At 37.4% G+C, this 24,282-nt stretch overlaps 1 protein-coding gene across 3 annotated transcripts in view; it reads right to left on the bottom strand.

Moving 5' to 3' along the window:
- Positions 1 to 24,282, bottom strand: part of Mpp7 (MAGUK p55 scaffold protein 7) — a 230,102-nt gene that overhangs the window by 131,393 nt on the left and 74,427 nt on the right. For all 3 annotated transcript variants that reach the window (XM_020183282.2, XM_074056319.1, XM_074056318.1), the window contains one exon: positions 13,275 to 13,393. In XM_020183282.2, the coding sequence (XP_020038871.1) occupies positions 13,275 to 13,393 (119 nt within the window). The remainder of the gene's footprint in view (positions 1 to 13,274; positions 13,394 to 24,282) is intronic.

Below are 24,282 nucleotides of genomic sequence, written 5' to 3' on the forward strand. Positions count from 1 at the left end.
ACAAGACTTTAAACAAATGCAGTGAGTTGTGAGCATCTATTACTGTACCCTACAGCAGCTACTCAAGTTTTGGTGAAAGGAATGCAAAAACAAAAGAAACAAACAAAATCCCATATGGCAAGATAAAGACTGGAACAGAAGGTTTTCCTGTCTCCCTCAATCAAGCAATCTCTCTTGAATCCCCTGCTAGACTTTGAAGCAGTGTGGGATACACAGGGATAGATTAGACACACTGATCATGCCCAAAAAGAATTTAACTTAATGAACAACTATACTCATAAGTATACCAGGCGCTAAAAATACATTATATAGATGCTTACAGCTAAATGGGAACATGAGATCAGTGCAAACAGACCCCTCTAGAGCCAGCAAATAAAAATAAACCAGAGCTCAGACTTGGCCAGGGGCTACATACACCTCAGTTTTGAAACATGCTCGCTCACTAAGACCCACTAAGCTAAGAATTTTGTTTTGGATAGAGGGTCTATAAAGATGCTTTTGCTTCTGTCTTTATGACAGGGAGGAGACTTTCTATGCAGACGTATGTTTCAACACTTATGATAAATTATCAGAAAGACTGGAGCAAGCACAAACCCAAAAATAGTTACAATGTCTATGAACAAAGACCCAGATCAGAATACACAAAGTAATTCCTACTAATCAACTAGGAAAAGGCAAATAATCAAAGGGGGAAAATAGGCAAATGATACGAAATGAAAACTGGCATGGCCCATAAACATACTTTCAACCTCAACATTCAAGTAAATCTAAACTAAAAGTAGAAGACAGTATTTCAAACCAATCCTGTTGACAAAAATTACAGTCTAATAGTTCCAAGTGTTGACATGGATGTAAGGAAATTTGAACTCAGACTGTAATACACACAAGCACTTCAGAGAGCAATTTGGCAATATTCAATAAAGTATGAGACACACACCTCCAGGGCCCGGCAATTCCATTCCTCAATGTGAAACTTAGAGAAGTGATTCAAGGTGTGTACAAAGTGAATCCACACAAAAGTGATCTACTGCTAATGGTGACCCAGAAATAAAGGTGGTGACCGGACCCTGGGGCTCTTTTGCCCCCAGGACAATTCTCAATGTAAACATCCATTAAGAGGAAAATAGATAATTTATGATCTAGTGCCTAGTGCAAGCACCTTGCCAAGTACAGCCATATAGAGGAATGAATTAGAGCTATGTGCATCACCGTAAGTAAAGCTAATCGACAGATAAGCAACCAAAGGAGGTTGCAGAAAAATAAATGTGTTAAGAATGATTCTACTTATAAGAGGTTTTAAAGCACACAAAATAATATCCCATTCTGCTTGTGATACAAACTCAAGCAAGAAGTTACCTCTGGCTAGTGAAAGAAAGGAATGGAAATAAGGAGGAATGTTCAGTCTTCAACTCGCTATAAGATACTATAATGTTTTTCCCTTAAGCTGTGTGGTGAATATATGGCTCTTCAATATAGTGTTATCATTTTTAATGTCCAAAATATTCCATTACATTTTTAAATTTTTATTTAATTTATTTTTGGCAGCACTTGGGGTTTGAACTTAGGGTTTTACTTTTCTAGGCAGACACTCATACCACTTAAGCCACTCAACCAGTCCTTTTACTGTGATAGGTTTTTTTGAGATAGAGTTTCCCAAATAATTTGCCTGGGGCTGGCTTCAAACGACAACCCTCCCGATCTCTACCTACGGAGTAGCTAGGATTACAGGCATGAGCCATTGGTGCCTGGCCCATAACATTTTTAAAGTAAAGGACATTTAGCCAATTTAAGAACATTTTCCTAAGAACTTCTAATCATAGACTGTATTAATTTTTGCTATAATTTTAAACAGAAAAAAAAACAAAAAGGCATAAGCAAAAATTTATTAAGGCAAGAAAATACCATTTCGAAAATAAAGCAATATAGCCACAGGGATATTGAATAGAATGGTGTACGCCCTGGCATATAGCACTGAACAGAAAGAAAAAACAATGGGGATGAAAAGAATAATAACCAGCCCTCATCATCACAATGTCTTACTATGCACCAGACACTAGTTAGAAGCACATTTCATATACTAATTCATTCAATCCTCATAGCAAGCATCCTACTATAAATTCCTATTGTATATATAAGAAAAACAAGGTACTATGAAGTTAAATGGTAAGATAATGTTAGTATTTTCTTATCCTTGGCACAGCCAGAACCTGAGTCCAAGCAACATGGCATAACAGGGTCACCTCTGAACTATGATTAGAGGTGCCTCTTTGAGAGGGTAGAGCTTGGATATCTGTACACACACACACACACACACACACACACACACACACACACACACACCCCAAAGGATGGGGAGAACTGTCTGTAATAGGCAATGCAAGGAATGAAGATGAAATAATCAGGAGTTAGAGAAGAAAAGAAAGAAGAAAAAAAATGTAGAGGGAGCAATGGGTCCCAACTTGATATGAGTGAATCATGAAACCTGCCACGAAGTATAAGATTCTCTCTGGAAATCACCTTTTCCTCCTTCTGCCACATACTGGACTCACTCTTTCCTTCATTTCAGGTTTACTAACCAAGGCCAAACTTCAGAGAAAGTCATCCAGTTCTTTGGCCCAGATCAAACAGAGTTTGCACATGAAGTTTACTTCTCATTCTCATTTGGTTCAGGGTTCTAGAACTGCAAATACACAGACCATAAAGCCAGTCATTCCGCTCTGGTTCTGGTGCAACTAGTTAGTAAAGCCATTTAGCAATACCTAAGGAAGTTGGAGATGCACATTTCTGTGGCCTGGCAACTGTACTGCTGTATATAATATCTACAGACACTGTGTATTTTTCTATTGAAATTCCTATTCTCTTGAATTAGGGAGCAACAGGAATTGCCTGGACAGAGGAAGAAGGAAAGTGTTGCAGACTTCCTGACTCCCAGCATTCCAATGCATGAGCTGCTTCTAGGGCAGCTCTATCTTTAGGTAAGGAACTGTTTTTGTCTTACTGGTAGAGTTCCTTTATTAAATAACTTAATACAAATATAAGAGGGTTGCTCTGAAGCTAAGCTTATAAGAATAATCCGTTAAATGCACAGTAACTCCTTAAAGGCAGTGTTCCATTAAAACATATGCAGACCAGGCAGACCCATCATGTATACAAAAACCTGTCTCCTATGCACTCATCTCTACTCCCAAGCCAGTATCTGAAAAGGACTACATATGGCTCTGTTTTGAGTGCATGAATTACGAAGGCAACAATTTACTCAGGGTCATGGGAATTCTTATCTTCAGTAGACTGTACATGTATTTGTGCCCGAAAAAAAGTGTTAAGAAATGCCTTTTTCTGGCTTCTCCAACAGAGCTGGCTAGACAATTACCTGTGATTGGCCAAGGAGTGTAACCAGCTGTTGAGAGACAACTCTCCACTCTGTTAGACCAGATGGCCATGGATCATTCACAATGTCTGGCTATCTTTTGCTTTTTCCTCCCACCCAAGGCAAACGATATTTCAGAGACAAGTAACAGAATCTTCCCAATGGGTTTACTCTCTCCCTTCTCCCCTCCCCCAACAGCAGTCCTAAACCTGCAAGTATCTTATAAAATAGTCTTTTGGCCTTGAATCTGATTCACTGCTATGTAAATACTTACCAGTATAAAACCACAACTGGATGGTTTTCATTGCTTCTAGTTTTAAAAAGAGGAACTTAACATAACTGAATAAAAAGACCTTGTAAAACCACTGTTCAATAAAACTATCTCTCCCTTTTATTTTGGCAATGCTGGGATTTGAACTCAGGACCTCACGCTTTCTAGGCAGTGCTCCTCAACTTGAGCCACACAACCAGTACTTTTTGCTCTGGTTATTTTAGAAATAGGGTCTTTTTCCCAGGCCAGCCTAGACAGAGATCTTCCTATTTTTGTACTTCCTGCTGTCACTGGAATGACAGGCTCCCACCACCACACCCAGTTTTTTGGTTTTTGTTTTTTCCATTGAGGTGGGGGTCTTACAAACTTTTTTGCTCATGCTAGCCTGGAATTGCAATCCTCCCAATCTCAGCCTACTGTGTAGCCTGATATAACAGGCATGTACCATCATACCCAGCTCTTGGTTGAGATACAGTTTTTCAAACTTTTTGCTAGTGCTGGCCTCATACCATGATCCTCCCAATGATAGCCTCCAAAGTGGCAAGGATTACAGGCATAAGCCACTAAAACCTGCTCCCCCCCATCTTTTTTAATAGCTTGATTGTATCAATTATCCTGGAAACAACTAGTTTCTAAGAAAATCTCTTGGTACTAATTATCAAGAAAATCTGAGTTGTTGAAAGAAAGATAAAAAAAATGGAAAGATTAAGCATTACTCTTCAAACTGGGTTTTCATTTTCTGAAGTATCCAGGTTAAAGATAATCAGAGTACATTCTTTTGTCTTTTTCTTTCTTCTTCTTTTGTTTTAAAGAGACAGGCTCATTACATGGTCCAGACTGGCCTCAAACTTACTGCGTACCCAAGGCTAGCTTCAAACACTTGATTCTCCCACCTCTGCCTCCCAAGTGCTAGAAATGCAGACATGTCACTCACCATGCCCAGCTAAAAGTATATTCTTATTCATTGGTTTCTCTATGAACATCTACCCATGATTTATTTAGATTCAGGACTAAGAAAATTTTTACCTTTAGAATTAACCTAAATGCATAAGCACTAAAAGCTTTATAAATTTGTATTAATAGGGAAATTCAAAACAAATTCCTATCAATTTATCACCCTTATTTTTTCTTCTACTAGTCAAATAATATCCCCACAACTTGATGTGTTTCATGAAAAGCAGAATTTCAGGAAACGTTTAAGAGAAGAAACTGGATATTTTGTATTACAAAAATAATTATTATATTAAGGAGCTATATATCTTTTAAATTATAGATAAATAAAACTAGGAGTGTATTTTACCTCGAAGTGTTCATCTTTTCTAAGGTAAAAGGGTGAGCAACTAGATTATATAGTATTTCCAAATGTCACCTGAACTTGGTAATAAGTACTATTATGGTTTATAGCAGAATAATAACTAAACTAAAAAAAAGTCTCTATTTATAGGGAGAATATAGATTAATCTTAACACGATCAAGATTCCTTCTATGGAAAAATATGGAGGCCTCCTTCACATTTAAGTAAATAATGTTCATCTCAGTTAATCTGCAAAGTCTTCAACCTCAGAAATACATCTGTTAAAAGCTATTAACACAAAGGGAAAAGATAAATCCACATAATAGAAGGAAATATTTACTGATCACAACTGATAGGGAAATTATGTTCAGGATGCATTAAACTCTTACAAATCAGAAAGTAAAAGAAAAATAGCCAAATTAAAAAGTGGGCAAAGAGAGATTTCTGGTTTCAGCTCCAACAAGTAAAGAGCTTGAAAGTCATCACTCAGTTCTCACAATAACAAGTTCAAGTATCTCTGGCACTATAGCAAATTTTTGATACAGCCCAGCTCAAGTCATATTAACATAAAAACACCAAAAACATAATTACCTCAATTCCTATTACTCAATACATCATGTCTAGCTTTAAAAAAAAAAAATAGAGGTCATGATAATGGCAACAAAAACAGTCTTGAAGAGATGAAGCAAGCATCAGAATCAGACTCAGAAATGACAAATTTTGGAACTATGAGACAGGGAATTTAAGGTAAATGTGATTAATATGCTAACTCCTCTAATGGAAAAAGTGCACAACATGCAAGAGCAGATGGGTAATGTAAATAGAGAGATGGAAACTCTGATAGAGAAGCAAAGTGAAACACTAAAAATCAGAAACCTGAAGACGCCTATAATGTGCTCATCAGTGGAATGAACTAAGCCAACAAAGATGGAAGATATGCTTCCCAAATTGAAATGCAAACAGAAGGATGAATGAAAACAAGTGGAGGGGAGACAAAATATCCAAGAACTGTGAGAGAATTCACAGTAGAAGAGAAAAAAGATAAGAAATATTTGAAATAATGAAGTCTGAGAATTACCTGAAATTAATGACAAATATCAAGCCAGAAATCCAAGAAGCTCGAAAAAAAAAAAACACCAAGAAGCAGAACAAATTAAAAACAAAAAACCTCTGACATCTGACATATCACATTAAAACTGCAGAAGACTAAAAACAAAGTTTTGAAAAAAACACCTTACTTCTTGCAGACACTGATATGAATAACACCAGATTTTTCATCAGAAATTATGCAATCAAGAAGGAAATGGAGTGAAACATTTTACATGCTGAAAGATAAAAGCCACCACTCTGGAATTTTGATATCTAGTGAAATTACATATCAAAAGTGAAGGATAAGTAAGAACTTTTCAGACACACAACTCAAGGAATCTGCACCAGTAGATCTGTCTTCTAAGAAGCAATAAAAGAAGTTCTGCAGGAGAAAAATATGTTATAGATCAGACACCCAAATCTATGTAAAGAATGGAAGAATGTTGGAGAATAGAAAAACAAAGATAAAACAACCCTTTTTATTTTTCTTATTCTAATTTGATCTAACTACTTATTCATATTGATCTTAGAAACAATAAGGATAAGGGAAAGGCATGAGAGCAATGCAGTAAGGGGAAGGAAAACAAAGAACTTGCACTACCTGTGGAAGGGTACAATATTATTTGAAAGTGGAGCAAGATTAGTTGTAAATGAAATGCTGCTAACTGTACAGAAAAAAAAGAATTAAGTGTAACTGAAGTGCTAAGAGATATGAGTAAATAGAATCATGTAAACTGTTCAACTAAAAGTGTGACCATGACTCCAAAAGTACAATCCATGAAAGAAAAAGAAATTGAGAAGTAGGACCTTATTAAAATTAGAAACTTATGCTCTATGAAAGATACCCTTAAGAGAAAAAAACAAGCCACAAGGACTGTGGATGTAGTTCAGTGGTTGAGTGTTTGCCTAGCATTCATGAGGCTCTGGGTTTGATCCCCAGTATTGTGAAAATAAATAAATAAATAAATAAAAAACAAGTCATAGTCTGAGATAAAATATTTGCAAACATGTATCTGATACAAGACATATCTAAAAAAAAAGAAGGAAACTGTTAAAACTTAATAATAAGGGAGAAATAAGTAGATTTTTAAAATAAGCAGGCTAGGTACAGTGGCTCACACTTATAATCCCAGCTACTTGGGATATGAATACCAGCAGGATCAGAGTTTGAGGCCAGCCCAGACAAAATGTTTGCAAGAACCCAGCACAATCAATAAAAGCTGGAAGACACTATTCGAAAAATAACTAAAGCAAAAAGAGCTGGAGCAGCGGCTCAAGGGCACTTGCCTAGCAATTGTGAGGCCCTAAGTTCAAACCCCAATACCTCACAAAATAAATGAATGAATGAATGAAAAAGAAAAAGAGAGAAAGAGTGAGGGAGGGAGGGAGGGAGGAAGAAATCAGAATAAGGACCTCAACAAAAAAGATATACAGATGACAAAGATCCTTAACACCACATTTTAAGTGAAGAGTGATATGCCACCTATTAACTGAATGATACGGGGAAAGCTGACCAAACCAAGTGTTGATGAGGATATGGAGCAAGAATTCTCATTTACTTTTAGTGGATACCTGTCACGATGATGTATAAGAACCAAAAGAACTATATGAAACAAAAAGCCCTCCTGCCAACTGGAGACTTGAGTTAATAACAGTGTTTCAAGACAGGTTCATAAGTTGATACATGCATTATGCTAATGCAGGAAGCTAATAAAATAAAGAGAAATTGGTGGAGGCAAAATTATGAAATCTATGCCATCTGCTTGATTTTTCTGAAGACTAAAATCAGTCCAAACAGAAATTTCTTAACTAAAAGGAATCCAAAAGCAGGGGGAAGATCAAAGAGGATAAACAAACAGCCAAAGAACATGGAAGGATGGGGAATATCATTTAGTTATCTGGAAAACACAAATCAAAGCAACAAGGCATCACTTAATATGCACTAGGACAACTAGAATCAGAGTATCAGATAAAACCAAATGTTGGTCAGAAGTGCAAGTGGAAATATAAAATGGTGCAGCCACTTTGGAAAAGTATCTGGCAGGTCTTCAAAATGTTAAACCTAGAGTTACTATTTGACCAAGCAATTCCACTCTCAAGATATACACCCAGAGACCTGTAATATATGTCTACATAAAAACTTGCACAAAAGTGTTCTTTGCACCATTATGCATAAGGGTCAAGAGGGGGAAACCACCCAGCGAATGAAAGGATAAACAAAACGTGTGTATCCACAGCCACAAAAAGGAATTAAGTACAGATATATGCTAAATGTTGATAAACCTTTGATGATATCAAACCAAGTAACAAAAGACAACAACCAAAAAAAAAAATTATGATTTCATTTACATGGAATGTCCAGAGTAGGAAAACACACAGGCACAGCAAGTACATTAATGGTTGCTTAAGACTAGGATGGCAGAGAGGATGCAGTGATTGGGGGATGACTCCTAGAGGTACAGGATTTCTTTTCTGAGGTGCTAAAAATGTCCCATAATTGACTACAGTGATAATATTCACAAAACCTTGTGAATATTTTAAATGAATGAATTGTACAGTATGTGAATTTTGTCTCAATAAATGTTACCAAAAAATGTTACCATCTAAATCTTGATTGCTCTCAAATAGAGTTGCTAGGTACCCCTACAAAGTTCATATTTACACTAAAATCTTATTTACCATGTATCTGAAATGTCAACTTAAAATACATGATGTCCTTATTTTATCTGGAAACCCTACTCCCATGTCAATCACCCCCAACCTAGAATATAATTATTCTCAGCTCTAGATGCATGAATTCAATGATAGGTTGCTCTATTTGATTATGCTCAAAATATCAAACATAAACATATCTAAAATCACCTCTCAATTCCTCTAAGGAATTGGTCAAAATATCTAAGAACTGGCACGGTACTTCAGAGCTGCTAGAGATCTCCTGGGGACATCTGGAGTCCTTTTCCAACACCCAGTGGCCTAGCATTGTGGTTGGATCACATGGCAGGAAGTGTTTCAGTGCTAAGAAACAGCACATATGCTAGTATGAAAATCTGATCCTCTCTCTCAACACTTTGCACCATCATTTTTGACCTGGAAATCTCATACTACATCCAGTTTCTACAGTTATACCAATTCACTTCTAAAAGAAAAATCTGTTGTCTTCACTCCCTGCTTTAAGCTTTTCAGTGCAATGGCTCCTACCATCTTAGTTTTGCATGAATGGATTTCTGCATGTCTTTCTTGCCACACTTTGCTGTTTACACTCTTCCTTAACACCAGCCAAAAGAGCCCCATTCTAAAGGTATATTGCCTACTCTTACTTCCAGGCATGGATGTGTTACTCCTTCTAACTAACTTCCCACTATTCCCATAAATGTTTGCCTGAGCAACTCCTACCAAATTCAACTAACTAAAGATACCACATCTCCAGGAGCCCCTCTCTGAAGTCAGTGTTGTGTTACACACCTTACACTTCCGAAAAGCTCTCCACAGGCTCTACCACAGTATGTTGTAACTGTTTATCCCTCATTTATAAGCCTTCCAGGAGATTGGAGACTCAACAAGGAAAGGGACTATGCTTTCCATGTTGGGCAGTCTAGCCCTGATGGCCACACAGTGACTAGCATAAAACAAGTACTCAACAAATACAGTATGAGTAAAGCTAAAACCATGTAACTCAATGACAGAGAGGTATAGTTGAATATTCATTATTTTGTAAAGACTAAACTGCAGAAATATAGTAATTCAATCATGTGAGGAAATTTTTCTTTTAAAATATTAATTTGTGCTTGCTAAAATACTTTAAAATCTATAAAAGGATAAAATTCAGATACTTTTTTTTTTCCTTCAGCCCCACATTCTTAAAAGGGTAGAGAAAAACATAAGCAACCATTGAAAAGGTGGTAACAATTTGATGTTCTCATCCTAGAAATACAATACAACTGTGAGTTAAGAACAGAAATTTCTTGAGGAAACACAACTACAACCTAATTGAAAGAAATCTAATATTTAGATCAGGCATGGTGGAACACATCTGAATTCCTAGCTACTCAGGAGGCAGAGATCAGGAAGATTGTGGTTTGAGGCCAGCCCAGGCAAATAGTTCTGCAAACCCCATTTGATTCAATAAAAGCTAGGCATGGTTGTACACGCGCCTGTGATCCCAGCTGCATGGAAAGCATAAATAGAAGGATCAAGATCCAGACCAGCCTGTGCCTAAACAGAAGATCCTATTCAAAACATACATAAAAGCAAGAAGGGCTGGGAGCATGCCTCAAGTAGTAGAGCACCTGCCTTGCCAAGTGCAAGGCATAAAATTTAAAGTAAGTAAAGAGATGTCAGTAGGAAAGACACAAGAATAGAAGATAAATCCACAAATGAGGTTAGGGCATAAAATAATGCTTCTAGATCCCTGTGTATTCGCAAAAGGAAATATGGCTGCAAGCCAGGCGCCAGTGGCTCTCGCCTGTAATCCTAGCGACTCAGGAGGCAGAGATCAGGAGGATCATGGTTCAAAGCCAGCCCAGGCAAATAGTTCTGCAAGACCATATCTCAAAAAACCGTTCACCAAAAAAGGACTGGAGGAGTGGCTCAAGGTGAAGGCCCTGAGTTCAAGCTCCAGTACCGCCAAAAAAAAAACAAAAAAAGAAAGAAAATGTGGCTGCACATTCTCTGGGGTTTGATCATACTCATTGGATGTACTGAAGGAAAGTATCCTTGTTGTACCACCTCCATATGCATTCCCATTCTTCTACATGGTATTTCCGAGGTCTTTTCTCAGTACCATCTTCCTTCTGATACCAAATGAAATCTCATGCTCACCGTTTTTATTATTCAACTTTCCTACTTAATTTTTTTTCTTTTAAAAATATCCTCAGCTGACACCTTGTAGGATTATCCTATCTTTTTCCACTGACAAACTGTCTCCCAGGGTGGCAAGCTATACCTGCTACACAGACTGTAATGCCTAAACTGCCTCTTCCCTTAAACATAATTTTACATTAAATCCCAAGGTTATATGCATTTAAAACCATGTGGTGATTTACAATCACCTTTTTTTTTAAAACAAGACTGAAAATTTTGTGCTAGGATAAAAATCAAATTTTGTGTTCACTAGTTCTAAATCACATACTAACATCTTTAACTTCAGGCAAAAGAGTATAAAGCCAAAGCACATTTTGATTCACTCTCAAACAAATCTTTTTGTGCTCTCCCAAGATTTATGTACAAAAGCTGAAGATTCTATCCTCCAACTTAAATAGAGGCACTTGGAATACAGTTCAGTGGTTTGTTCCAGCTGTTTAAAGCTATGATCCCAAGAGTTTACCTCCTGGAGGCATTTTAGACTTTATGTATTTAAAACTAATAGAACAGGTCAGTCAGAGGACACACTTCAGTCTGTATCTGATCAAAGTCAGGGGTAGGGAAAAGTATTAAGAAATAAGGTAAGTACCAGCAGTACAAAATAAAACTCGTATTAGAAATACATTTTGTAGTAATTACTGAAAATTATTTGGAGCAGCGCATGTTAACTGTGCTATCTAAATACTAGCAACATCAACTTACTAGCTTCACCGTTTTTAGGAAACCAGATATTAATACCTTGCAGGATGCTTCTTACCCACTTGTTACTGACTTATGCTTTGGAAAGCAGCCTATGCTTAACACTCAGTAGCCAGTGTAACTAATTTGTTTTATACATTACTTTTGTATACTTTTAATAGAAATGGAAACCATCTCTGTAATTCTGTTTTGGTCTTTTGCATGCTATGATAATCAGTTTTTTCTTCAATACTTAATAATGCCTACTTAAATTTGCTTAACTGATAAAACTATCAAAGAACTTAGATCTCCAGTATTTTATCTGAAACTCACAACATGGCCAACAGACATTCTAACATTCCTTGCACGTAAGGAAACCGTATTTTTGTTTTAAAATCAACATACATTCATTATTTGGGAGAATATTTAATGATTAAGGGATAATGATGCCATTTTGAATACTTTCATTTATTTTATCAAATGACCAAATCAATAAGTAAATCCACGGCTATTCAACTTCCTTCTATTCAACACAGAGTATTTTTATGATTACCTCATCTAGTCATCAACTTCATCAATTCCATCCCAAGACTGTTTGTAACGAACCTCAAGATTTCAACAAAATGGTTAAGATTATTTAGAGCACAATGATACCTTGGGCCATTACATTATTACGAAAAATAAATAAATGAACAAATGAATTCTAGTCTTTAAATGTCTTGCCAGTGAAATGCCACATACTGACTTTCACTTCATGAGAACTGCTACTCTTCAAAACACACGAATTTGGGTAAGTTGGACAATAAGAAACAACTAGAATTCTGTTCTGTAAAGCAACTGCAACTCTGAAGTGGCTCATTTTCAAATACATCAATTAAAAGCCTCCTATCATGACAGCCTACCATGACAAATTTAGCTAAATTAAGAATGGGTCCAGGTTTCATGCAGACATAGGTTTTAGCCTCCTACAGACTCCAGTCAGACTCTAAATTTCTTCCAGCTTGAGTTAAATGAGAGAAAATGTAATTCATATTTCCAGAAGCAAAAGTGGCATATTTTCCAGTAAGTTCCTTGTTCTCATTTTACTATTTTAAGAGTTGTGATCACCCCCAGTGTTTCTGTAAGACAAGATCTGGTTGCTGGTGGCTGATCATTTTCATGGCATGATGCTTTACTAAAACTGTCTCCAAAAACTGTTTTTACTCATATTTAGCTCCAGTGTATTTATCTACAAAATACCATTTCAGTGGCGTTGGGCCAATAAAAGAAACAGCTTACTAGAATTTCAGTTGACTTTGTTAAAGGAAATTATTTTAAATTAATGTGGCTACTGAACTGCTGCCATTTTTGACCTCAGAAAATATATTCCTTCTAATTTGTGCTGTGAACATTGATTTATTTAGGTTAGACTCCAGCTCATGAATGTTGACCATAAAGGACTCTAAACCTTCCTGCTACTATTTCATATTCTTTTTCTAAACAAGGGCAACCACATGCTTGCTGCATTAGTATGCACCGCCAGATCACCACCATTAAGTGAAATCATCTATGTATTTTTGGTAGGATCTTTAACAACTTCCACGTCCATCAGTGAAATGGAACAAGGGTATTTTGTTTTCAGAGAGTAACAATTTGATCTCGGTTTACTAGATGGTGCTCAAAATATTTTTCCATATGTTTTTTTGCAAAGAGAATCTGACATCAGCATGGTTTACCTTTACTAGTGAATGCAGGCTTTTTTCACCAAACATATCCCAGAGGAAGGTCAGGTCTTCCTGGCTATCCACATGTGGTTGCAGCTGGGCTGGCAGAGCAGCCAACAGCTCATACAGACCTATAAAATGAAAATAAAACACAAAGCATAATCTCAGAGTGATCTCATTAATTTCGCTTAAGGTGTGTGTTAAGTGACGGCTGGAACATGTCATTTTTACTGGGTTTGTATTCTGGGCCATCAGGCAAAACACTTCTCCAAAGCAGCAGAGGAAGTGTTTTGATTTTCAGATTCCAAAGAAGTATGTATTAACAGACTAGTTTTTACCTTGCACGGTTGTCAACATTCTGCAGTCATCCAAGTTTACATAACCCAAGACAGAAAATGTGTATAGGCTTTCAAAAAACGAAGAAAACGCATACATTCCTTTCCTTAATCGTTATTACATTTCCCTCCGTGTTAGCCAGAGTGAAATGAGTCATGAATAGGAAAAACTTCCTTAGAAGAACAGAAAATTGATAGAGTGGTCCAATAAAAAAAGGTTTTGTAGTTTTCCAAACAGTTCCTAATCAAATATAGCTTCAAAACTATTTGTATTATCTAACATCTAAAATAAAGCTCTGCCAAGTCAGATAAAATAAATTATACATAGTGTTTCATTACTGAAGTCAACCTTTAAAAACAAAAAGGCATGTAGACTTTAGCTTAAATCTGGAGTATGTAAAGTTGATCTGATTCCTCAGAAAGAGTTAAAACGTCAGATACAGGTTGCTTGAGGCGCTCGTCACATAAGAACCTAGGGGCAGACAGTAGCGCAGTGTTCCACAGTAGCGTGCAACAGAGACCATCCATCTCCATCACAGGCAGTCACACTCCTGTCCAAGAAATGTTGCAACAGTGCTTGCCCGAGACTCTTTAGGGAGGTGACCTGGCAGAAGTCAGTATCAACTCAGCACATGTTTCATTTTCCAGCGGGATTACATGAGGTAAAAAGGACAAGATTCCTTTTATTTCTGTCTGGTGTCTACAAAAACACCAAGACCTCCTTGGACTGACAACACGCAGGACTGTTGTTATTTCTGGTCTGAATAAGTGCTGTTGTTTGTCATAGGGACAGGTTTACAAGACATTTAACTAGCAAAGAATAGTGAATTATTTCTGCTTATTAGTATATCCACTGTCTTCTTAAAGCATGATCCTAAACTGCTAATTAGTGACGATTCACAACTGAATGCATCAGATACCACTTTCAAAGTTACATATAAATTTCACTACATTGGAACATTCCTGGGGCTGTATTTAGCCAAAAATTAAACAACTCTTTGGGAAGGAAAAGGTTCCCAATTGCATTCTTAAATATTCTTAGCACTTTACATTTATTCCCTTAAAAATGTGACTTTCTGCTTAAACCAGTTCTTACTTACAAGAGGCATCTCAACCTATCTATATGCTTCTATCTACAAACACACACACACACACACACACTCACACTCACTCACTCACACATATTTGACATTTGCCAATATCAGTGTTAAAGTCAGAGGCTCAAAATGTAAAATTATGTAAAAAAAGACAGTGGAATCTCATTAATTTGCTATTGATTTTAGGAGTTTTTAAAACAATTACCTGTTCTTTGGTAACATAACTTATAATCTAATTAAGGATACTACTCATGTAAAATGAAAACTGGTGAATTCTAATCAAAACTAAATTCTTAGTTCTGCATTGGTATAAATGAATACTGCAGACTGGGTAATTTATGAACAATAGAAGTTTACTTGGCTCATGGTTCTGAAGGGTGGGAAGTCTAATATCAAGATACTGGTATGCCAGGCATGGTGGTACATACCTGTAATTCCAGCACTAGGGAGGCTGAGGCAAGAGGATTGCTAGTTCAAAGGCAGCCTAGGCTACATAGTGAGATACTCAGTCTCAAAAAAAAAAAAAACAACAAAATAAGCATCCCACCATAAGGGGCGTGACAAAGCAAAGTGAGCAAGAGGGGACTCCATGCGTTTTTATAACAAGCCCACTCCCACAGGAACAAGGTTCATCTACTCATGAGTGAAGGCCTTTGTGTCCTAATCAACTCTTAAGAGGCCCCACCTCCCCATGCAGCTGTACTGGGGAATAAGTTTCCAACACACAAATTTTGGGGGACACACTCAAACCACAGCAAGTTGTATCAATGACAATTTCCTAGCTGTGATACTTGACATAGTTGTTCAAGGTGTTACCATTAGAGGAAACAGCGTGAGAGTACTTGAGGTCTCTCTGTAACATTTCTTACACATACAAATTCAGAATGATCTCAGAATAAAAAGTTAACACACACACACACACACACACACACACACACAAAACAAAGAAATTGTGATCAAATGGTGGTTGAAAGAATTCAATGGAACAATGAAGAACTGAGCCCAACAGCTGGCACACAGTAGGCATTTGATATAAAATAAAATTCTCCTTTCCTTAATACATCTTCTTTAGAATGAAAATGCCATTTCAATTCAATGGTTCAAAACAGCTTAACCACACATTCCAACTAGATACAATACCACACATGGAAAGAAAATCGCCCTAGTCTTTTACATATGGAAAGTGTTAACTTTACCCAAGTACTGCTTACATTTTGTGGAATATGACATCTTATGCTTACAGTCTTAAAAAATAATTTCTTCTGTTAGCAAAAGCTCATAAACCTGAGTTTTCTGGCTTTTACTAGCTTTATGCAATCCTAATTTATATGCCACCCCAGTCTGGCAGTCTAGTGACAACAGCAGTCCTTCCCTTCAGCTACCACATCTGGTAACCATGACCAAAGCCAGAAGAGATTAGACAGTGCCAACCAGAAATTAAAGACATGGTGAAAGAGCTAACAGGCCCAAGGTGTGCACAGTCTTACTGTAGGAAATACAGTTACTTGCACTCCAGGAAAGGATACAGGGCTAAAAGCCATCTTGTCTATTGAGGGGTCTGTATTCTGACATGTGTCTGAAAATATTCCTATATTCATGTCCTAGCATTCTAATAATGAAGTATAGTAGCAAATACAAATGACTTTGGTGGTAGAAATTCAGAGGGCAAGCAATGAGAGTTTGCATAGCAAGGAATATCTTAAAATTTTTTACCTAAATCTTCCTGGTTCCTGAGCAAACTGGGATAATGAAATTTACCCTACACTGTGCAGTCATTTGAACTCACAAATGCTTCATTCCAATAAACATTTTTAGCAGCTATGAATCAAGTACCATTCAAGGTTCTAAAGAGCAAATCAGGCCTGGTTTCTGCCCTCAGGCAGTTACAATGCAGAACACAAGCACAGATGGATCTACTAATAAGCATAGGACAGGTCAGAGATGCTGGGCAAGAACAAAGGAAGGAGTCAATTCCTGCAAAGGAGAAAGAAGACATTGGGAAAGTCTTCAAGAAGTACACTTGAGTTATGACATTGTTATGGTTTGAATGTGTACCCCACAAAGGGGTGTGTTTCAAACTTAATCCCCAGTGCAACAGAGTGGGGAAATAGAGAGTAAGAAGAGGTGATTAGACCCTCATGTAGGGGTTAATCCTTTTATCATGGAAATGAGTTCATTATGAAAATCAAGTTCAGTCTGTTTGTCTTCCCCCCAGAACTCTAGGACCCATGATCCCTCTCATGTCATGGATGAGAGTAAAATGGTTCTTGCCACAGGCAGCCTCCTCAGTGCTTCCCATCCTCCAAAGCCTTGAGGCAACAAATTTCTGTTCATTATGAACCTCCCAGTCTTCCTTATCCAAGGGGTGTAGGGGAAGGGGTACATTACAGGACCTCTGGTAGAAGTTGAAATCACATATAATACCAAGCCCTGTGTATATACTATGTTGTTTCCTACACATGCTCTTGTGCTTTGAGACCATTATTAAGGAAAATAAAGATTACTTGAATACAAGCACTGTAATCCCATGATACGATCTGATAAGTGAGGCTGACTAAGTTATTAATGGGCAGGTAGTACACACAGTGTGGGCATGCTGGACAAAGAATGAGTCACACCCCAAGAGAGATGCTGCAAGATTTCATCACTCTGTTCAAGTGATGGTGCACAATTTAAAACTTACAAATTGTTTCTGGGATTTTCCAGTCAATATTTTTTACATAATTCACCACAGACAATGGAAACTTCATAAAGCCAAATTATGGGAAACTACTGTATTTTGTTTAGCAGCACAAACTGTACTAAAACAGTCTTGGAAAAGTACATTCCTAAGAATCCATGCTGAGGATTTTTTTGTTTTTTTGTTTCGTTTTTGCAGTAGGACTCAGGATTTTAGGACTTACAAAGCAGGCATTCTCTCACTTGAACCAGGCCTCCAGTCCATTTTGCTCTGGTTTTGGAGATGAAGTCTCTTGAACTATTGACCTGGGCTAGCCCTGAACCACGATCCTTCCTATCTCAGCCTCCCAACTAGCTAGGATTACAGGTATGAGCACCAGCACCCAGCTAACTGAGTTCTTACATTCAGAGCACTATGTAGTCACTGGAAAGACAACTGAGTACAAAAAATACCATTCTCTCTGCCTCCAAAGTTCTTAGAATTTTTGATGACATAGAACAAATACATAGATATGTTGAAACATAAAACAATCCTAAGTATAAGGATCTCCTATCTGCCCAAGAAAGCATCAGAAATATTTTTCTAAGTAAATAAATATATAATTAGGTTACCAATAAATGTATCTAATTATTAATTTTTAAATTATGTCCTATAATTTAAAGTCTAATTATTTTTGGTGGTGCTGATAAAATACTGATGTCTGTTCACAACATTTAAATTATAATTTCATTACATGTACATTCAATTCCTGGGGCTTACCTCATTTATACATTTCCTGTAACCATTTTAACTAACTCTTCACAATTATTTCCTCATCACTGCTGTCACTTTTAGAATGAGAATGTATCATTTCACTTTCAGGTAATTTGTCTGAGATACAACATTCTTTGGCTACCAAGGAGTTGCTATCACTAGGACTCTGCATATAGCTGATTGGTTTTTCATTTGTCATATTGCTGTGTGTTTTTTTTTAATCTCTACAACACAATCACTTAGCTATATTTTAAATATCTTTAACCTTTGCAAACATGAGGTCCTAACTTTTCTCCAAGCACTGGAAAGCCAGAGACATTATGAGTGCATAATACTGTGACAGGGTTGGGAGGCAAGCATCACCCTTCCAATGCACAGGCACATTTAGCCTAGGAAGCCAAATCCAACATGCCTATGAGACTCACTCTGTCCATGGCCATGCTGCTAAAACTCAATGCAGGTAAGAAGTGCCCACACATGCTGTTAGCAATTCCATGATAGAAGCAAAAAGAAGCAAATGAAAAGCCCAGAAACAAGGAAGAGAAGCCTCATCCTTCTGCAGTGGCCCGCCCACGCCCTCTACCGACAAAGCTCAACATCACACCAATCACACCAGCAGCTAAGGAGAGAAAGAGAGTGAGAGAGACAGAGAGAATGAGTGAAAGAGTGTTTTCTTTTGGGTAGGGGTATCCTGGTTGTTTTTGTATGGTTTTCAGTTGTTTGGCAGTGGGATGCTATGAAGAATATTTAACTAATGACTAGTCAAGCGAGCTATTTTACTAATATGCAATTGAAAGGGAAATACTATTGAGTAAAGGCTTATATTTCTAATGCTTGCCTATTTTAACAGTATATGAAGCTTGGACCCAATAGCTCAGTTGGAAAACATTAATTAAGCCAAAGTTCTAAGTTCAATAAATGACAAATGAACATTCTTGTGGTAGATGATATATGTGTCAACTTGACTGGGCTAAGGGATGCCCAGATAGCTAATTAAACATGGTTTCTGGGTGTATCTGTGGCAGTGCTTCTGGAAGGAATTCACATTTGAATCAGTTGACTGAGGAAAGAAGATCCACCCCCACAATATGATAAGGTATCATCACCCAATCCATGGAGGGAGGGTGAATTTCCTCAGTCTGACCTAGGACACCTCTATTCTCCTTCCCTCATCTGAGACACAGTAGTTTCTGTTTCTCAAATCTTCAGACCCCAGAACTTACACGGCAGCCCCTAGGCCTCCAATCCTAGCCCCAGTTCTCAAGCATTAAGATTTAGACTGGGAGTTATACTGCTGGCTCTCAAGCCTTTAGCCTCTGAAAGAATTACACCACTGGCTTTTCTGGTTCTCCAGCTTACACACAGAATCATGAGGCTTCTTAGCTTCTATAACCAAGTGTCAATTCCCATAATATATCTCCTCTTATAAACACACCCACAGGTACAAATGCATGCGTATACATATGTAAAGAGACTGATACACAAATCTTCTATTGGTTATCTGGAGAATCTTTACTAAGTCTTTCCTACCCACAGAGCATTCACTTCTCTTCAACCCCTTCACAAATGTATGGTACATATAAAGAGGGAAAAAATCATGGTCTTCCAATATGTAAATAAAACTAAAGGTTTAGGAGTGTAGCTCAGTGGTCAAGTGCTTGCCTAGCATGAATGAGACCCTGGGTTAAATTTTCAGCACTGCAAAAAAATGTAACAGTGATGATTCTTAAACGTAGAAAAATAACACGCAGTACGAAGTGATCAAAAAATTTTAGGGACTAAGGAAGGTGTTTATAATAATGGGAACTAACTGTAGAGAGACATAAAGATGTTTTAAGATTTTCAAATAGGTTACTGCCTCTGCCTCTTTGGGAACTAAATATTGTAACCCCCTTTACAAAAGGAATTTTAAATGGCAAATTCTGGCTGTATGAAATCATGAAAAGTAATATACTAATGAGAATTCTTTCATTGCAGTATAAAATAGCTCACTCTGAGCCAATTCATTAACCCATCTCCTCAGTTGACCATGATTTTAAAATTTAACTACGTTGATTTACTTATTTGATTGCATTTAAATGTGCTACAGCTAGCATCCAAATATCCATGTGTTAAATTAACTGTCACTTTGTCTTAAAAATAAAAACTATATGCCTTGAGGTCACTGAATTATGTGAATACTTAACTATGCTGTGGCTGTCTTCATTATAGCCATGTACACTAAAGGATAAAGACATCTGTCACAATCCTCAAAGAGAAAACACTACATGCATGATCCCCTTCCCCCAAAAGAAGACTTTTGGGTCAAATATCTTCTTGAAGATTTCTGAGCTCTGGGCAGCACAAATAACAAAGGGTCAGGAGTAGTATATGACACACATTTTAAATGCTTTGATGTTTGCAACTTCAACAAACTGCCTTGCAATTTTTGTTTGTAATATTTATTTGTAATATTTAGGCAAGAATAGTACTGCTGAGCTAATGTCATTCTTACCAATAATGTTATGATCTTTATGTAAGTTATATGTAAATAATAGACAGGTTATTTGACCAAGGATTAGAGAAGACAGACAACATTGACCTCACCCACAGGGAAATGTAACCGTGTTGAACAAACAATTCAACCAAAGTTATAACACATCAACCAGAAGACAACTACAAATTGGCATCATTTATGTTGGTAAGATCTGGTGACCTTCAAGATTACTCAACCACTGGAATATGTCACAGCACTTTTAACTTGGTGGGAGAGGAAGTCTCATCCTCATAGGCAGTCCCATCAATTTTTACCTTACCTAATAAAACTAGTCATTAAAACTACACCTGCTTCTACCCTCCCCATTTAATCTACCCTGCCTACCACCAACTGATAAAGCTTCCTAAAATAACACTTAGCAATAATTATTACCAGGAGCAGTCCCTAGTAGTATTAGTCATATGTAACACAGAGCTATGGCATATATGAAAGAACTTTACGTGTTATCGAATTTAGAGCTATTACTTTCTCCATATTATAGGAAGAACCATATTTAGCCTAATAAATGTCTAAAATACCAAACAAGTTTACAAAAAGGCTGCAAAAATTATCTGCAACAAGTAAGGGTTAGAGACCAAGTGCAATAAGAGCTTGATAAACCATAGAAAAATGCATGATGAAACATGACTAGGCAAAGGTTTGAAATAGATGGCCCAGCTCAAAACATACAATGGAGAAAAGACAGTATCTTCAACAAATGTTGCTGGGAAAACTGGATATCTGCATGCAGAAAATGAAACTAAATCCATGTTTCTCACCCAACTCAAACCAACTCAAAGTGGATCAAGGACCTTAATATAGGGCCTGAAACTTTAAACTCCTACAAGAATTAGTAGGAAATACACTGAACATATAGATATAGTCAATGACTTCCTAAGTAGAACTCCAATGGCTCAGCAAATAAGAGAAAAAAATGAACAAATGGGACTGCATCAAACTAAAAAGTTTCGGCACAGCAAAAGAAACAGTCACTACAGTTAAAAGGCTGCTGACAGAATGGGAGAAAATCTTTGCCAGCTATTCATCTGATAAGGGACTAATATACAGAATCTACAGGGAGCTTAAAAAACTCAACCTCCAAAGAATCAACAACCCAATGAAGACATGGGCACATGAACTGAATAGGAATAAGTACAAAAGGCCAATAAATACATGAAGTATTCAATTTCCCTGGCTATAAAAGAATTGCAAATCAAAACTACACTAAGATTTCATCTCATCCCAGTTAGAATGGCTATCTTCAAGAACACAAACAACAAATGTTGGCAAGGATGAGGCAAAACAGGAACCTTTATACACTGTTAATGGGAATGTAAATTAGTATGGAGGCTCCTCAAAAAACTAAAAATAGAACTACCATGTGATCCAGCAATATCACTCCTGGGCATATACACAAAGGAATATAAGTCACAATATACAATACACCAATGTTCATCGAACCACTATTCATAATAGCCAAGCTATGGAAACAACCCAGATGCCCTACAACTGATGAATGGATTAAGAAAATGTGGTATACATATATATGATGGAGTGTTATTCAGCCATAAGGAAGAATAACAACATGTGGTTTGAAGGTAAATCAATGCAATTGGAGGACATCATGTTAAGTGAAGTCAAACTCAGATATGTGGAAGATAGATCCAAAAGATAAGCATATACACAAAAACAAATATAATCATATACAAACTGATATGCAGAACACGTTTGTAATAGTAGAACTATTCTATGAAACTTGGAGGAGGAAGGAAAAACAGTATCAAAATACATTACATCTGTGCAGGTAGAGGATAAACTGATATGTATTGAATGGTAAAGACAGGAAGAGATGTACTAGAGAGAATATACACAAACAATTGTTAGAAGAAGTTCTGGTGTAAAAGAAACTTGATATGTATAAGTGAATATGGGCAAGAACTATTTTAAAGATAAACAACACTTTTCTGTGCTCATAGTAATGAGAAATCATGAGGTACAGGAGGAGGAATTTACTGGAGCTCTGTCCTTCAGTAGACCAGAAGGCCTGGGGTCCAAGGCACAGGTGGAGAGAAGGCTATATCCAGGACTGTGGGCAGCTGGCCTGTGGTTCCAGGGAGGAAGGCAGCATATAAGGGAGCAAATGTGGCAGAGGAAACATGGAAATTCTCTGTTTGTTCCAGCATTTTCAGCGAACTAGAAAAAATGGTTATTTGCTGACAGGGAAGCCAAGGAAGAATGGTTTATAAGATTTAAAAAGTTGAACTGAGTCATCCAGAAGGGAAGCATGAGTGAACCAGAAAATTATAAATTGATATACACTACTAGCAATATGATAATTTAAAGCTTGCATCACCCTAATCTAGAAATTCACCTTTATTCACTCATTCATTATAGATCTAGTAGCCAAGAGGGCCACCTACAGGATCTATATCCATCTGTTACCCATGTTTAATCTGGGAAGAGAAACTAAAAAGGTCAGGAGACAACTGCTTTCATTATTACTGCACATATTTCTGTACTCCTTGAGGTTTTTGTTTGTTGGTGTGTTTTTGTGGTACTGGAGTTTGAACTCTAGTTATTTTTCAAACAGGATCTTGTATTTCTGTCCAGGGTTGGCCTCAAACTATGATTTTCCTATCTATGGCCTCCCACACAGCTGGGGTGATAGGCATACACTACCATGTCCAGCTTATTGACTTTAGTGGGGCCTCACTAATACTTCACCAGGGTTGGCCTAGAACCAGGATTTTCCCAATCTCCACCTCCCAAGTAGTTGGGATTGCAGGAGTGAGCCATTGTGCATGGCCACTCCTTTAGTTTTTATAAAACAGATGTTACATTATACTTTTAAAAGTTGCACTTCTGAGTAATAATCTGATGTAAGCTTTGTTCCAGCAGTTTAGCTCACAAGTTCCTCTCAGATTCTGTTTTATTCATAGTGGATTGCTACTTGCTGAGCCCTGAGTGTAACTGTATCCATGCAGCCTGACACCAATTCCCCAGATCATTAGTTTCCCCATGACCGCTACTGCTCTCATGTTCCCTCCTTCAGGGTGCCTGTGATTATCTGAAAGGCAAAACAAGCATGGTAACACACTTACCTGAAAGTTCCATTAACAGGTTTAACAAGCTACACTCAACATTTCAAGGGGTGTACCTAAGCCACATTTCAAAATTCCTCCTGATCCCATCTGGGCCTCATGACATTTATGGGAGTGTGTCAGGCACTGTGTGCCAAGCACTGTGAAGGGCTGGGGTACAATGATAAGAGAAGGGAGAGAGAATAACTCAGCCCCCACTGTAGTATGGAGCCAGACATTAGTAACCATAACAAATGTAGTTCTAAAGTCTGAAAGGCACTAGAAAGTGGCTGTGGCACCAGAAAAATGTAACAGTGGGAGGTGAACAATTTGAGGGGCAACTTACCCTAAGAGCATGACAGTAGTGCTGAGATCTGAGGGAAGTATAGACCTAAACTAGGGAATGCTGAGGTAGGGAGTAGAAAACTTTGTAGAAACTGAGCCTCACTTACAGAGACCCTCAGGTAAGATGCTTAGACTCTACGGCCTAATGACTTAAACACAAATTCCAACTCTGCAAGTGGGCAAATCAGGTAATGCCTCTAAGCATCCATTTTTAA

Source organism: Castor canadensis, chromosome 15, assembly GCF_047511655.1.
Source record: "Castor canadensis chromosome 15, mCasCan1.hap1v2, whole genome shotgun sequence".
Classification (NCBI taxonomy): Eukaryota; Metazoa; Chordata; class Mammalia; order Rodentia; family Castoridae; genus Castor; species Castor canadensis.